The 16,279-nt window shown below is 51.2% G+C and overlaps 1 protein-coding gene across 1 annotated transcript; it reads left to right on the forward strand.

Annotated features, from left to right (window-relative positions):
• Positions 1 to 2,901: 2,901 nt before the first annotated feature.
• Positions 2,902 to 14,327, forward strand: AGPAT2 (1-acylglycerol-3-phosphate O-acyltransferase 2; the record flags this gene model as incomplete). The annotated part of the gene is made up of 5 exons (XM_048512615.1): positions 2,902 to 3,097; positions 4,354 to 4,529; positions 8,356 to 8,451; positions 9,795 to 9,870; positions 10,655 to 14,327. Coding segments are annotated over 5 exons (594 nt in total), but the record flags the coding sequence as incomplete, so codon positions are not given.
• Between the last annotated feature and the right edge of the window lie 1,952 nt (positions 14,328 to 16,279).

The raw sequence follows: 16,279 nt of genomic DNA on the forward strand, positions 1-16,279 counted from the left end.
CTGCATGGGCAGTTGTTGATTTTGACCGTTGTCAGGTTGGCACCTGCAGAAGACTTTGCTCAGGTAAGTGAAGCTGTTGTACCTGAGCCACACTGTATTCCTGTAGAGATGCTTCTTATTAGTGGATGGACAGCTGCTTCTTTGGGGGCCCTGAGCGAGGGGACACTGAGGGATTGTTGATGTGGTCCCTACATGACAATGCTGATATTGTGGGCATTTCAGAAACCTCCTTGAAGTAGGGACAGTGAATGGGATGCTGTTGCTTCTTGATGCCAACACTGTAGGCAGGGCAGGGAGGGGCCTGTTGAGGTCACAGATTCAAATAAGCTAGGAGACAGGAGTGGAACTAACTCCCCCATGGAACTACTGTGGTCAGAGGTACCGGGGGGAATTCCTTAGAAGTGTGGGGGCCAGTCCTGTCACCTCATGACCCAAACGATGAGGGTGCTTTTGACATGGGGATGGAAATAAGGGAGGTGACTAAAGAGGAAAATGTACTATAGGGTGTCTTCAGCTACCATTACACTGGGTAAATGTGTACTTTACTGCCCTGTGCAGCCTGTGACCTGATTTAGCATGTTTAATTTTGCTGGTACTTGTCTCTATGTTAAGTGTCATCGGGTCGCTTCAACCTGTAGTCACCCTATGAATTAACATACATGCTCTTTAACCTCTGCATGTGCCCTATTGGCGAGATGGTCTGGAGTTTTGGGTTGAGCAGTCGCCAGTAGGGGTGGCCAGCCTGATACCACCCTGGATTCCTAGGCCAGTTGTTTGACGGCTGTGGTGGAGTGGTTACAGCTGTTGGCTGAAGTTAATGCCGTTTAAGATGGAAGTCCTGTGGCTGGGCCGAGGAGGGGTGGAGGGGGATGGCTGGCTGGCTGGCTGGCTGGCTGGCTTCCGACCCTTGACGGGGGGACAATTAACAGCAGCCCCCACCCTCAAGAGTCTAGAAGTGCTCCTGGTTGCCTCCTTGTGCTTTACTATGAGGAGAGGCTAAGAGTGGAGGGCGGGGGGACTATTTGGTTTAGAGAATATGACTAAAGGGGTACATGATAGAGGTTTATAACATTATGTTTGGGGCAGAAGAAGTGGATGGGGAACTTCTCTCCCCTCGTGCTAGAAATTCAGTGCACCCAGTGAAATGTATGGGCAATAGATGGAGGACACATTTTTTTTACTCAACAAGTAATCATGCTGTAGAATTCACTGTCAGAGATGCAGTCACGGCCACAAGCATAGGTGGCATTAAAAGGGAGTTATACAGATCCATGGAGGAGAGAGAGGTCCCGCAGAGGAGGCATTTATAGACAGAGGCCACAAACCTCTGGATCCCAGTGCTCGGAGGCAACAGCAGGGAAGGCCTTGGCCTGTGTGGTTTGTGTGTTTGGCCCCCCAAAGTAGCTGACTGGCCGGCCACTGTATGAAACAGAGTGCTGAACCGGATGGGCCCTCGCTGGTCTGGTCCAGCAGGGCACCTCCTAGGATCTTGGAACAGGGGAGCTGCTTCAGCTGCTGGGCTTTCTTGCCCAGAGGGATGGCAGTGAAGAGGGGCTCCACAGTCCCTTTCTGACTTTGCTTTGGGTCTCAGAGAAGTTGGCTCCTTGCCACTGAGTTTTCTGCCAGTGCCACACTTCCAAAGAATGGCTCCATCTGTTTTGTTTAATAACGTGAGATGAAAGAAGGAAGGGATGGGGGACAAACTCAAGTTGCCAAACAGTGACACGGGAGGAGAGGAGGCTGAGTCGCCGTGTGGCCTTCTCAAGCTTGAATTCACTTGGGGTGCTTGAGGAAGGTGCTTCTGTGCTTGAGTGTGGGGAGCTTGGGCAGCCCCACAGCTTGGGGGTGGATGCGTGCTTTGTATGCCGCAGGCAGCCCCTGGAGCTGCCAGTTCCCAGTTCTTTGGGAAGAGCAGTGGGGGACGGCTGTGCCTAAAACTTGCTGCCTTGGCTTGATGTGAGGCAACAGGAGCCACATTGGTGTTGGTGTTGGTACTTTAATTTATATGCCGCCTTCCCCCAAAAGGCTTATGATACTCTGGTGTCCTAGACAGGCGTGAGTAGAACAAGAAAGGTTCCTTAGGATCACTGATCATAACTCTTAAGCAAGCCAGATGGGGTTAAATTAATGTTTTTGTTGGTGGGCAGAGATAAACTTGTTACTCTTGTGGGTGGCAAGATTTATTGCCTCATCTATGAAGATAAAACTAAAAAACAGTGGTCAGAATAATGCCCTATTAGGTTACTTGGTTATTTGCTCACCTTAGGTCATTGGTAGGGGTATTTGATTTTGGGACTGATATTTGTTTTAGGCTGTGAGATATTTGTAAATACTAGTATATTATTGTTGCTATTAAATTCAATTATGGTTATTTGTGATGTAAAACTGAAATGACTAAGATATCCTGCTTGTTTTCTTGGTTGCTTGTGTGGCGATTATTTTATTGTACTTAGTACTATTGCTCTTGGGCTAATGCGCTAAATACATAAACTTATACTTAAGTCTTTTCTATTGCTGCTTTTAATGGTTTTAGTTATTTTACTTGTATATGATAGGTATTGTGCTGTACACCGCCCAGAGCCCTCCGGGGATGGGGCGGTATAATACATTGAAACATAAATAAATAAAATAAACCCACTGACTGACTCCTGTCACCTGGTAGCTCCGTATGAGCTGTTCTGTTGGGAGCTGCCAGACTCTGTTTCCAGAAGGAATCCCAACCCCTTTGTGCATTTCTGAGAGTTCTCTCTGGTCCTTATTTCAGAACTGACTTCTGATTCCCCCCCCCCCCCAATTGAAATGTAATTGCACTGTGACTGTCCTCCATGTGGTCAGTCCAAGTAGCACTTCAGGTCTTCTGTCCCATTGTATTTTCCTCTCTTCCTTCTCTGGTCATCTTAATTTCCTTCCTGTGTCTCTCCAAAGAGGCTGGTGTGTTTGATCGGACTCTGTCCTCCCCACAGGATCATCAAGAACGTTGTCAGGAGCTTCAAATACCTCTATGGACTGCGGTTTGAGGTGAAGGGCCTGGAACACTTCCAGGTAGAGGGCCCGTGCGTCATCATCTCCAACCACCAGAGCGTCTTGGACATGATGGGTGAGGAGTTCCGGACTGATCCCAGAGACCGACCCCTGGCCGATCACATCAGATTGGGTTTCTCGTGGGACACCTGCTCTTGCCTCACTGCTGCCTTCTCTCCTTTCCCGGATCAGGGAGGGATTTATTTCACTTGCTTAAACATTCCAGCCTTGGGTGCTTGCCACTTGCGGTTTTCCAAGATTGGGAAAAAATCATTAAAACTCTACCCAAAGAATGTTAAACTTAAGACCAGCAGAATCCTGAACAATTTAAGAGTAAGACAAAAATCCTCAGTTGCCCAAAGGCAGCAGCACAAGGTGCAGCCAAAGCAGCAGGGAACATTTGTAGTGTGATCTCTTAATGCCAGTTGGCCTTGCGACCCCCCCGCCCCGGCAAAAGGAAAGCGTAGCAGAAAAGGGCTGCGAGGGGGAAGTCCTGTTCCTGGGAGCCCCAAGAAGGCAGAGGGAGGTGTCAAGGCTCTCCAGAAGCGGGCACCTGATCTCCTGTGCTTGCCCAGCATCCCAGAAGGGTGGCAGGCAGAGATGGTTGTAACTACCAGGCACAGGAGTGCCACCTCCAGGTTGAGAATGCCTGGAGATTGGGGGGGGGTGGAATTTGGAGAAGGGAGGGTCCTCAGCAGTAGTGGCATACTGGGCCTAAATGGTGCCCGGGGGCATGACCACCTCCCCGCGTGCCCGGCTCCCCACGCCTTAATGGGAGCCAGCAGAGAGGCTGGGTGAGCCCGGGCTTGGGGATGGCTCAGATGGGCGTCTCAGCAGCAGGCCAACTCCTGGGCTGGCCTGCTCCACAGCATCCCCCCACCTCCCTGCAGGCCGGCTCCTGCCCTCCCCAGGGCAGAAGCCAGCCTGCAGGGAGGCTGGGAAGGTGGTGGCGGGGGCGTGGCATGATGAAATGGCCTCTCCCAGTGGGCCATTTCATCATGCCACGCCCCCCCATGACAAAACAGCGTGCACCCAGGGACATGGGATACCCCACGTCCCCATTAGCAGTACGCCACTGCTCAGCAGGGTATAAAGCAAAGAAGTCCACCTGCAGCTGTTTTCTCCATGGGAGCTGATCTCTGAAGACAGCCCCCAGACAGCAAGTGGACCCCTCTGGTTGGCTCGGAGCAAGCGATCCTCTGTGGGGCTTCCTTGCTGAAGCAGACATTCCAGCCGGTGTCTTCCCAGTCCTGCAGTCCGCTCTGCTGGGCCTGCTTTCCTGGCTCCTGGTTCTGCAGAGCCAACTTGCCTCACTGTCCCCCTCTTTCGTAGGGCTGATGGAGATCCTGCCAGACCGCTGTGTCCAAATTGCCAAGCTGGAGCTGCTCTACTATGCCTCCGTGGGCCTCATCATGTACCTGGGCGGGGTCATTTTCATCAACCGGAAGAGCACTGGCAGCGCCAAGTCCATGATGTCCGAAGTTGGCCAAGCCATGACCAAAGACAACGTAAGGGCGATGTGTTGAAAGCAGTGGCTTTGGGGCGGGGGGGGAGGTTTTTATTTTGCTGGCCCCCGGATCCTTGGCTCACAGACTGCTTCAGCAGGGCCCCCTTGCGCTTGCTCTTTGGGAGCAGGTTGGAGAGGTGGAGAGCCAGAGTGCTGTAGTGGTGAACAGGGGCCGACTCTAGTCTAGGGAACCAGGCTGGATTTCCCACTCATGTGCATGACGCCTGCTGGGCGACCTTGAGCCAGTCACAGGTCTCTCAGAACTCAGCCCGCATGTCACGGAGGGACAGGCAGCGCGTGGGAAGCCACCTCCCCTGAATGTCTCTTGCTCCTTAGAAAAACCCCTGCAGGCAGGGTCGCATACAGGCTCTTCGGCTGACTGTCACTTCTGGATGGCCCCTTTTCCCTCACCACACCTCGCCCCCACACCCCCTGAAGGCCGGAAGTCAGCCTCTTGGAGCTGAGGGTACAGGCAGCAGTTTGCACGTTCCACTGAAAGGAAGAACATCCCAGATCCTGAGGCAAGGAGGTTTGGGGTATCTCTACCTTCCCCCGAGTAGGCCCTGGGAAACGCAACCATGGTGCTGATCGTTCTGTTAGTCCCTTATGTCCATCCCAGAATACTGGGGAGAAGACTATCAAGGCAGGTTAGGCCTGCAGTGTGGAGATAAACCCAACACAGGTGTGCTTCATGCGCTTCTATCCACATGTCTGTGTTTTGCACAGAGTTTGGGATGTGCTTAAACGTTTTCCCCATTCCAGTCCATGATTTTGTTGTAGGCGTCATTCTGATTTCTGTGTATTGTCGAAGGCTTTCACGGCCGGAATCACTGGGGTGTTGAGTGGTTTCCGGACCGAGAATGCTGCTAGAACACGGCCATACAGCCCGGAAACCACACAGCACCCCAATTCTGATTTCTGTCCCACCTTTTTAAAAAAATTCTAAACTTTTTAAGAATGCATTTTAAAACAAAACGATTGTTTTTAAAAATGTTTTTTGGAATGCCTCTTTAAATAGAAGTGGAGACCTTGAAAATCTTTTTTGTTGAGAGGCTCTGGGGGGAGGATCTTAGTGTATTTGTATTCCTCCCCCACTGATGGAAACTGCTCCCTTGAACACATCAAATACATTACTGTCAAAACTGTTGACCTGTAGTCTTTATTTTCCTTAATTTCCTTAACTGTGTCAAAATATTGGTTTGGCATTTTTAACCTCCAGGAGAGAAGAAAACAGTGTTGAGAGGTTGTTTGGGGTGGCGGGTGGGGGTGGGGTGGGGTGTTGCCTGCTCTGGGAGCGGCTGGGATAAAGGTCTTTGCCACACGGCTGCGTTCCTCCTGGCTCCACCCAGCCGCTTCCTTGCCCGTCTCGGGTGCTTCCTGCTGTCCAATAGAGCAGAGTCGTGAAGGGTCTCTCTCCCAGTGGGCCCTTCGCTGTTCCTGGCTGGGCAGGCATGGAGGGGTGCCAAGTAGTGTAGGCTTGGTTGAGGTCTTGGCTACACTGGCTGGACGGCTGCCCAGCCGGGCTTCTCCCTCTGAAAGGTTTGGGACAAATGGGACTGTCAGTCAGTTAAGCAATTTTTAGTGGAGTGATTTGCCTTTAACCAATTATATTTTAATAACATGGCATGTGCAAGACTTGCTATTTAATCAGCACAACCTGGTAGGAGGAAAGGAAAGGACACTTTTAATACTTTCTCCTTCACTTCCTGCTGCAGGAATGCACTAAGAGGCACAAGATAGTTCCTCACTCCCGGCCTCACCAGCTGAAGACTGGTGCCTTTTACAGGCAGAGTAAGGCATTTGCATTGCCTCTTGCGTGACCCCAGGAGGGGGCTGATGCCAAGAGCCCCTCCAGTTGTGGTCACTGTCTTGGCAGGAGGAGCCTCAGCAACTGCATTCAGTGCTGTGAGAGCAGCGCTACCATCTAGAGCAGGGCTCTGCAACCTGCGGCTCTCCAGCTGTTTATGAACTACAATTCTCATCCCAATTGGCCTTGCTGACAGGGGCTGATGGGAATTGTAGTTCATGAACATCTGGAGAGCCGCAGGTTGCAGACCCCTGATCTGGAGCGAGCTGAGACTCCTCCCCCTTTCAAAGTCCACTGACCCACTTTCTCTTCCCTTCTCCCATTGGGAGCTGACTACCTGACCTCCAAAAGCACTTCTATTTCCCAGGGGGTCCGTCCCTCCCGACCTCCCCTGGCGTTTTCTCTAAAGCTGAAGCCAAGAGCTTTATAGCATGTCCTTCCCAGGGAGTGCAGGCTTCACTCCGCGCTGATTATATCCTGGTCTCTCTTTCCTTATCGTTGTTAGTCGCATCCGTTATCGAGGTACACACGCACACAGCAAACTTGGTATCAAATTAATTCTTTTCTCCCAGAAGCTTTAGTGTTAAATGCAGATGTAGTATCAAGCGTAACACTCTGTGTGAGTCAATCTGTTCTTTCCTGCTGGCCAATCCCAGCTCCAACCCCACTCAGGTGGCTGAAGCTGGCTAAAGGCTGCAAGGGGATCTTCAGAGGACAGGAATGGAGGAGAGCGGGGGCGGGAAAGGGCTCGTTCTGAATTCTAGACAGTTTACTTTATGAGCATCAGAAACAGTATTTTAAAAATAAAGCTGCCTTCTTCCACTGATCTGGTATTATTTTTAAAAATATGCCTTTATTTCTTTACGTGCCATGAAGTTGGAAAAGGAGTGGGGGAGAAATGGAGTTTTGTTTTTGGAAGAAGAGTCTTTGGGGGATCAGTCCTAATATTTGTTAATCTTGCCTAAATCTCAGCCCACCAAAAACCTGAATTAAGGGTGTGAAGAGGCAGAGGTCTGCACTTGCTCAGAATTATGTTTTCTTCTGGGGTGTTGAATGCAAACTCTTAGGCTAAACACAGCAGAGACTTGGGTGCAACTGAAGTGACTAATTACTTGTGACTAAGTGAATAAATGAGGAGTTTCATGCCACTGTAAGACCAGGAGAGTCATTGTAGCTCAGGGGTAGGGAACCTTTAACACTCAAAGAGCCATTTGGACCCGTTTTCCACAGGAAAAGAAAACACTTGGAGCCGCAAATAATTTTTGACATTTAAAATAAAGATAACACTGTATATATTGGGTTTTTTTACCTTTTACTCCGCTCATTCTGAGAAGCGCATGGATGCGTCCGCCCTGCTGACTGCAGGGCGGGCAAGGATGGGGCCAGCGGCTAAGCCTCGCTGCTCCAATGGGGCAGACGAGAGGGGAAGCCGGGCAGTTGAGTGTTATTGCCTGCCCACTGCTGCCAGCAGCCAGGCGGAAGAGCAAGAGATGTGAAGCCGGCGGCTTGATTCCTGCCGGCCGCCCGGAAAACACACCGCCCGCTCAATGGGGCGGGTGAGAGGGGGGAAGCTCCATGCGAGCGCTTGGCCTGTACCGGCTCGCGCGAGCAATTGAGTGTGCCCACCCTGCTGTACCTGCAAGGGCAGGAGGCAAGGATGTAGCCGGTGGCTTAGCAGCTCCTCACCGGCCGCCGGAAAAGCTTTCCCTTGGCCCAGCTTCAGAACAGGAGGTATGGAGAGGAGGGAAGCCAGCGGCGCCGTACCGCCAGCCAGCCACTTCTGCAGTTGGTGCAAGGATGGGGCCCGGCATGGACTCGGCTGCCGTGGAGACCCAAGCATAAGTGCAAGGAGCAGAAGCAGCCTGCCATGTGGCTCTTGAGCCGCAGGTTCCCTACCCCTGTTGTAGCTTAAGAGCCTGCAGCATTAGGTGCATCAAGTGAGTTTACGTGAACTTCTTTCAGATGATACCTAGAGGTGTGTGCTTCTGGTTTCTTGATGTGGGCTTTTCTCCATGGGCAGGTGAAAGTTTGGATCTATCCAGAAGGCACAAGAAATCTGAATGGGGATCTGTTGCCATTCAAGAAGGGAGCATTCCACTTGGCGATCCAGTCACAGGTAAAGGGAAGAGCCCTTGTAAGGCTGTCTAGTCGAATCCCCTGCTCAAGGCTGGAAATTCAGAGATATGCTATTTTCGTTGAAGGCTTTCATAGCTAGAATCATCCAGCCACAGATGCAGGTGAAACGTCAGGAGAAAATGCTATTGGAACACAGCCAGACAGCCCAGAAACCACACAACATTCCTATGCTATTTTCCACTGAAAGATAAAAGTTCGGTCAGTAGTGCTGCAGCAAAAGAGAACGTGGCGTGCTTCCGCCGTAGAAAATAATGTCTGTGGACATTACAATTCATTTTTAAGTGCAGCCTCCATCAAAATCATCGTTCTTTGCATTATTGAACTACACTCCCTAAAGAACATTTATAGTGCCTTGAACTTGCCCTCTTCAAACAGCACCATTCTTTCCCATTGAAAACCAGCTGATGGAGGAGTGGGCTTTTAAAACTCTTCAGAGAACTCTCCTTGCCCTTAAGGTGGTGGCGGAGTCCCTCCTCAGCTGTAGAGGAGGGTTCTGCTTCATGCCACGTTGCCCCAGCGCATTGCTCCCAGGCTCAGGGTAGCCCAGGTGGCCGTGTCCTGGGAGAGCATTAAACTCCCTGCCGCAGGGAGTGGCCTCCGTGGCTGCTCATGGGACTCGTAGCTCTCCTTCAGCCAGGAAGCCATCTCCCTTTGCTCACGTGCCCTTGTGCAGGAGCTGCCTTCTGGTGCCAAAAAAAGAGCTTCACTGAAAAGGCTCTTGGCTGAGGGGAAAGAGAGTGAGGTGCAGAAAATCAAATAAGAGTGAGAAGGAATGAGTGAAAACAGCACAAGAAATGAGAAAATAGAAACATCCAGAAAAAGCAAATGGGGCCTGTGGCTGACGTGCTCTTCCTGTCTGCCTCAATGACCAACAAAGTCATGAGGGTGGAATTTTTTACTTTTTACTTTTAAGTTTGAATAGTGGGGGGGAGAGGGGGGAGCAGAACTAGGTGGGCACCAGGCCCACAGCATTCTGCACCAAAGAAGGTCCAGCATGTGGCGGATGGATATCCAATTCTACTTTTATCTTTCTGTGGGAATAGACCTTTCCCTACTGATATCTGTGTGGCTTGAATATGTCCAGCAGAGGGTGAGGGGGAATATTTGAAGAGCACAGTCTGTAATATTCAGGCTCCCTGCTGATTCCTAACCAAATGGGCAGGTCAAAGAGCGGACGTACCCAAGGAGATGGCTAGATGGACCTAGCAAGCATCTTGAGTTACAATCCTGCCTCTGAGGAGGGAAGTCCATGTTCCTTTGGAGGAGAGATCAATGCATGCTCGGGGGGCTGCTTTGTGACCCCCTTCCTGGTCTTGTTCCCAGGTTCCAGTCATTCCTGTGGTGTATTCTTCCTTTACTACATTTTACAACCCGGAGAAGAACCTGTTTACATCAGGTAAGGTTGTGGATTGAAAGCTGTTTCTTCTGCTTCCTGCTTCTAGCAAGCAAGTCCTTTCCTCTCAGAAGCAGGGCTGAGGAGAAGTCATAGTCCCAGGTTTGAAACCCACTCTGCCACAACTGCTGGGGGGTCACTGTCAACTGACGTTGCCTCACGTGGTGGTTATGAGGATAAAATGGAGGAGGGAGTAACATGGGTGTTGTGGACTATGTTGGATCCCCACTGGAGAGAAAGGCAGGGAAGAGAGATCTGAATGAAATGATCTCAGTGGAAGGGGGATGACTGCAGCTGTCACTCAAATGAAAGAGAGCCTTCTGGCCGTGGTTGCCCCCACCCAAACGAGCCTTGTGTGAGGTCCAGCGTGGCATAGTGGTTAAGAGCAGGTGCACTCTAATCTGGAAAACCGGGTTTGATTCCCCACTCTGCCACTTGAGCTGCGGAGGCTTATAGCTTGTGCGCTCCAACACACACCAGCTGGATGACCTTGGGCTAGTCACAGTTCTTCGGAGCTCTCTCAGCCCCACCCACCTCACAGGGTGTTTGTTGTGGGGGGCCCCTTTGAGTCTCCTTACAGGAGAGAAAGGGGGGTATAAATCCAAACTCCTCTTCTTCTTAAACCTAACAGAGGGATCCGGAGACAGATGAGCTGACTCACAGGTCTGTCCCCTCACAGTTCATCTGGGGAGTCCAACCAGGAATGCTCACCCTTCCCATTCGTGCACACTGAGTAGAGAGCTGTTTAGGCGAGGTTTTCATGTCTCTCCCTTCCATGTATCTAGAGCAGGAGTCAGGGTTGAGTCCTGCACCACCCCATCCCACCCACAGCTGGCCTGACGGGCGCCCTGCGGGACCCCTCAGCAACAGGTGCTATGCCTCCATGAGAGAGACCTTCTTCAGACTCTCAGGAACAGCCAGCAAAGCCGATGGATCCGCACCCAGCCTTGCTCAGGAGTAGCAGGGCTCCCACACACCAGACCAAAGGACTTCTGCCTGCTGCCAAAAATGTCAGAGGCTCACTTTTTTGGGGTCATGGGGATCTTTGAAAAATCCAGAGCAGGAATCTCTGTACGAGTATAACACTGTGAAAGCAGTACTGCCTCCTATCTTCTCTTTTCCCCCTCAGACCAGCAGGCTCTGAGGGAGAGATCTGGTTTAGTATTTGCTGGAGTGCTTTCCAGAATTCTGTTCTTGAAGACCCTGATGGTGGCCCATTTGGTGCTTCTCAGCAACTCTGACTGATGACACCCAGACACGCATTCTCTCTTTCCCCCCTCTCCCCCCACCCCGGTTTTTTTTGGGATGTATTTGTAGACCTGGGATTTATAGAGACCCTCTTATCTTTTCAAGGGTTGGAGAACATTGAGAGGTTATAATCTTTGCCTCTTCTGAGACCACGGGAGAGCTTTGGGCTGGGCTTTGGCAGTTTGTACAGTTTTCCCCATGACAGATCTAAGTACAGTTCAAATATTTTGGGGTAGCTGTTTGACTTTGTTGAGGAGGAAGTGAGACCGGGGGCTCCCAAGCGACCCTGTGCTGGCAGCCGGGAGTGGCCCCTTCATCTGTCACTTTCACAGGCAAGCTTGATGATGGGGGGGGGGAAGGGGGGTGGCCTTTCTTGCTGCTGAAAGTAGAAGCAGGCGGGGGTGTGGAGGACTGACCAGAAAAGCACAAGATGCTGGGTTCCCAAATGACAGCCTGCTGCTATCCCCTTTGGGGTTGTGTTGTGTTGCTCCAAAATTGGGGGGGGGGGGGGCATAAGGGAGGCTTTAGCCCTCCTGCAAATGTTAGAGTTCTTGTAAAGCCACGTTTCCTCATTTGGGGTTGGCCCAGGCCTCTCTGGCTGACCAAGAAATACCTCACAAACTTCACAAAGATGGTAGTGAGCCGGGGTTAGGGTTAGGGGGGGCTGTAAATGCGCTTTGCACAAAGCTGTGCCACTGGGAGCCAGAAAATGTGTTCTTTGAAAAGAGGGTGGACAAAGATAGCTTTCTTAAGAGTGCTCTCTGGCCTCCTGCGTCCATTGGGAAGCCCCTCTGCTCAAAGCAGAATGTCAAGAGTGAAGCTCTCTCCAAAGGAAGAATCAAGGTAAAACTGACTCTCCAAAGCCATTTATCACCGAAGATTCACAGTCATTAAAATTGGAATCTGGTGACTTCCATTCCATACCTGTGCTGTAGAGCTATCTGCCCTCTTAGATGTGTGGGTCCTCACAAGGTTGCAGGGGTTGCCTTCTGGCTGCACAGGCAGCGTGACCTTAATTGCTCTCCATTTTTTGTCCAGATGCTCTGGCTTGTTAATCAGGTAGGCGAAATGCATTTGGTATGCTGGCAAAGGCTTTCACAGTCAGAATCAACTGGCTGTTGTGGGTTTCCTGGGCTTTGTGGCTGTGGTCTGGTAGTTTTTGCTCCTAACGTTTTACCCACACATGCAGGTGAAACATTGGGAACAAAAACTACCCAACCACAGCTGCATAGCCCAGAAAACCTACAACAGCGAAAATGCCTTTGCTTTAGGTTGGACTTCTCCCCTGCCCCGTGTGTGGGGTGGGTGGGATGCAATTCTGTATTTATTCTTGGGTAATCCCATTAAGTTATGGTGGGGTATCTTTTTGAAAGACAATGATTTTAGGACTGCAGTCCAAGGGCACAACCCCATAGGAAGTCCCCATTGAAACACAGAGTTCCCATTCAACGCAGTGAGGTTCATGCCAGACGGAACAATCTCTGGGGTTTCCCCCTATCATCTTTGACAAACAGTCAGGAAGCACTTTTGGCAACATAAAAGCACATGACTGTAGCATGAAGCAAACTGTTTGGTCGTGTGACTGTTCACTGTGGATGTTCCCATGTTCCTCAGTGGGGAGGAGCGCATGAGGCCTCCCCCTCTGCGTCTGCTTGTCTGAGCGCTCTCTTTGAGTGCCAGCTGGCCTCTCTAGATACGATTGGAGCCCCCTGGGGCTTCCCACAGCTGAGGCACAAGAAGGAAGGGCTGGTCCACGTGTTGGGGTGTATCTGGGGTCTGCACTAGACAGTGGTGGCTCTCAGCCTATGCTGGGCAGCAAAGAGGGTGGCAGGTGTGGTCAAGCATTCCTGTGTCTGCAGAGGGCAGCCACCGTTGGCTGTAGCCTCTGAGCTGCTGGGGAAACGCTGCCTGGCCCAGCTCCCTTCCAACATCTCTTGGGGGTCTCAGAAAATCCGCCACTTTGCCAAAGGGGCCGTGCGTAAAGAGGGGGTCGATGTGCTTCAGGAGAACCATCTGCTGGGAAACTTGACGAAAGCAGGGAGGAACCTACGGCTGCAACCTTTTGACGGTGCTTCAGCATGTTCAGAGGAGGGAGCCATGGAGGTATGTCTGACTGGGAAGGATCCCGCAAGGCCTGCTGTCCGATTGGTTTACAACCAGAGACGCCGCATCCCTTGTCCCTGCAGATCAGCTGGACCATGAAAAGCAGGAGAGTTGCCTCTGCTCCATCCGCTCCTTCGCTGCCTGCCTCTGGGCAACAGGGTTTGTGCTTCTGCTTTGATTCCAGCTGGGCAAAGGAAATGGATCCTCCCTGGAAGCAAAGCCCCCTCCCCCACCCCCCCACCCCCAGTAAGGAAGGGCGGGCAGTCTAGGCGTCCCTGGGCCAAGCAAAGCACTCCTCTGCAGGTCTTTCTGGAGAGCTGGCCCGCGTGCCCCAGCACAACAGTGTCTGGTTTAGCAATCCAGCAAGTGCTCGAACTGCCCTGTCGGTTTTGTGCTTCAATTTGTTTTGAGTAGGAAGGGCTCGTGCAAATGAGTTGCTACAATAAAGGAGATGAGGTCAAGAGCAGAAAGTAGCCCAGTGGCTTTGAACAGATGAAGGCAGGCCCGAGTGATGCAGCCGCCTGACCCCGATGTTCGAGGCTCTGCCTTTAGGAAGGGTGGGTGGGTGGGTGGTCGGTGTGGATGGCAGCCAGCGCTCAGCTCTTGCCCAGCCATGACCTGCTTCATTTGGTGGCTCAGCATAAAGAAACCAGGGCAGGGATCTCTGCCCCTCAAAACAGGGCTGTGCTGAGGGGCCATTTTCACCTCCAGGGGACTAAACATTACTCAGGTAACGTTATTCCCTTGAGGGAGGCAGCAGGTAGCACAGAAGAGCAACTCCAGGCCGCTGGACCCCTGCCTGTGCCTCCATTTTGCCTGATGCCGCCTCTGCTGAGGGTAGAGCCCCAAACTCAGTTTCCCTGGACTGAATGGAGCAGGTGAGTGTGGAAAGGGGTCTAAAACCGACTGTGCAAGAATTAGTCTGAACTACTTTGGTGTAATACGAGATCTCTGAAGATGCCTCATGGGGGGGGGGGGGGTGCTCTGGCACTAAGCGTTCACTCCACCTAAATCTAACTAGCTGCCGTCGCTGTCCATTTTAGAAAAATGCAGAATGTGTGGAGCAAAATGGGGCAGGGTATTTTTATTGAATAAAGCAGATTATTTAAGCAGAGCTGTCTGATTGCGTGGGTTATTTCTATGATTTTTGGAGGCTAACCCTACTACAATAAAACTCTTTCCATCTGGTATAGGAGTTACACGATGGCACACATGCCCGAACTCTTGTGCTTAGCTGACCAAAGTCTGCTAAAACTTCCCTGGGAACAGGGACCAGCGGCAGCCCTTTGCTCCTATGTGGTCCTTGTCTGGTAGAATGAGGAATGAGGACGGCGTCACGACCATGCCTGTCAGATAGAAGTCCCTCTCTAGCTCAGATCCTGCTTTACATGGTTACTCTTCGGGAGGCAGGCTTTTGGACTTTCCTACAGTCTCTGTTATTTCCACATTCGAGAGTCTGACAAACGGCAGCCCCCCGACCCCAATTGGCCTGGTAGAGATTACAGAAAGCGGGACCCTTGAGGTGGCTCCCTATGAAGCTGGCATGCCACAAGAGGTCAGTTCAACAGGGTGAGACCTAAGAAACAAGGTCTTCAGCCTCATGTGTTAAGAGGTGGCGCTACCTTGGTTTCACTAAACACGCTGGCCAGTGGTGAGTCCTTTTTGGAGGCAAGCAGGTTAGAAGAGCCATAAACAAATGCAAATATTTGGGGGGGGGGGTGTTTGCAAGTGCATGCCGACAGAATTTGTACAGCTTCCCTGGAACGGTTTTCCTGCAACTGAAGCCTGCCCTGACTGCATGAAAGAAGTCAGGGTATGAAAAATGATCAGAAGAAACCCCCAGGGTTTGTTAAATACTCCTCCTGCACTCAGGGGAGCTCCTCCCATTTCCCACATTGGCCACCTAAATGCCCCCAGGAAGCCCCTCCCCATAATTTGCTCAGAGGTTTTATCTTGGTTTGTGCTCTTAAAAGATCTGCCCAGAAACCGTGGGGGAGGCAGGCGTTGCACAGGAATGAAGCCAGTTGTGTATGGGATGTCACAGGGCCACGACAGAATTTGGAAATCAATCACGTGAGCAGCAGCTGCTTCTGTACTCTCTTCTAATCATCTGACACATGAACTACATATTTTCATAAACGTTACTTTTATTGCAATAGTTTTGAAGAGGATAAAAACCATTACGGGCCCTCACAATTACTGGCACAGAGTCTCCAAGTATTCAATGACAGGTGGGTGATTGTTCCATTTCAAGCAGACCCAAGGAAACCAGAATGGATTCATTCCTAGCAGATGCTCCCAGACCACCTTCCTCCAGTCAGGTGAAAGGCCTCTGGCAACTGCTGTTGGGCCCTGTCAATATTTCACTGGAAATAAAGGTAGGGGTCCGAATTAACAGTTTCTTGTGGACCATTAAGCTTTGCCCCTCGATCAAAGAGACAAGCTTAATGGATCACAGGAACCCAGTTGGTGGTGTTTACCTTTATTTCAGTGAAGCTGTTGACAGGGCCCAACAGCAGTTGCCAGAGGCCTTTCACCTGACTGGAGGAAGGAAGGGCCCAGTGAGGCTGGTGCCACAGGGCCTTGGTTCCTGCCATGGTACTTTTTGATATTTTCATACATTATCTAGATAAGGGTGTGGAGGGGCTGCTCATTAAATTTGCAGAGGACACCAAGTCAGGATGCGTAGTTAACACCCAGAAGACCTAGCACTCACTGAGACCCGAATGCACTGGAAAAGTGGGCAGGTGTGAACACGATGCAATTCAATTAGGACATCTGGGTAGGAAGCCCACATTCTGCCTGTGGGATATGCTTCTGGGTAACACTGAGTGTGAGCAAGATCTAGGGCGATGGGTGGACTGCAAACTGAATATGAACAGACAGTGTGATGCAGGCCCACCGTGGAAGAAGAAGAGGAGTTTGGATTTGTATCCCACTTTTTTCTCCTGTAAGCAGACTCAAGGTGGCCTAAAAGCTCCTTTCCCTTCCTCTCCCCACTAGAGACACCTTGAGAGGTAGTTGGGACTGAGAGAGTTTTGAGAGAACTGTGACTAGTCCAAAG

Source organism: Sphaerodactylus townsendi, linkage group LG12, assembly GCF_021028975.2.
Source record: "Sphaerodactylus townsendi isolate TG3544 linkage group LG12, MPM_Stown_v2.3, whole genome shotgun sequence".
In the NCBI taxonomy this organism is placed as follows: domain Eukaryota; kingdom Metazoa; phylum Chordata; class Lepidosauria; order Squamata; family Sphaerodactylidae; genus Sphaerodactylus; species Sphaerodactylus townsendi.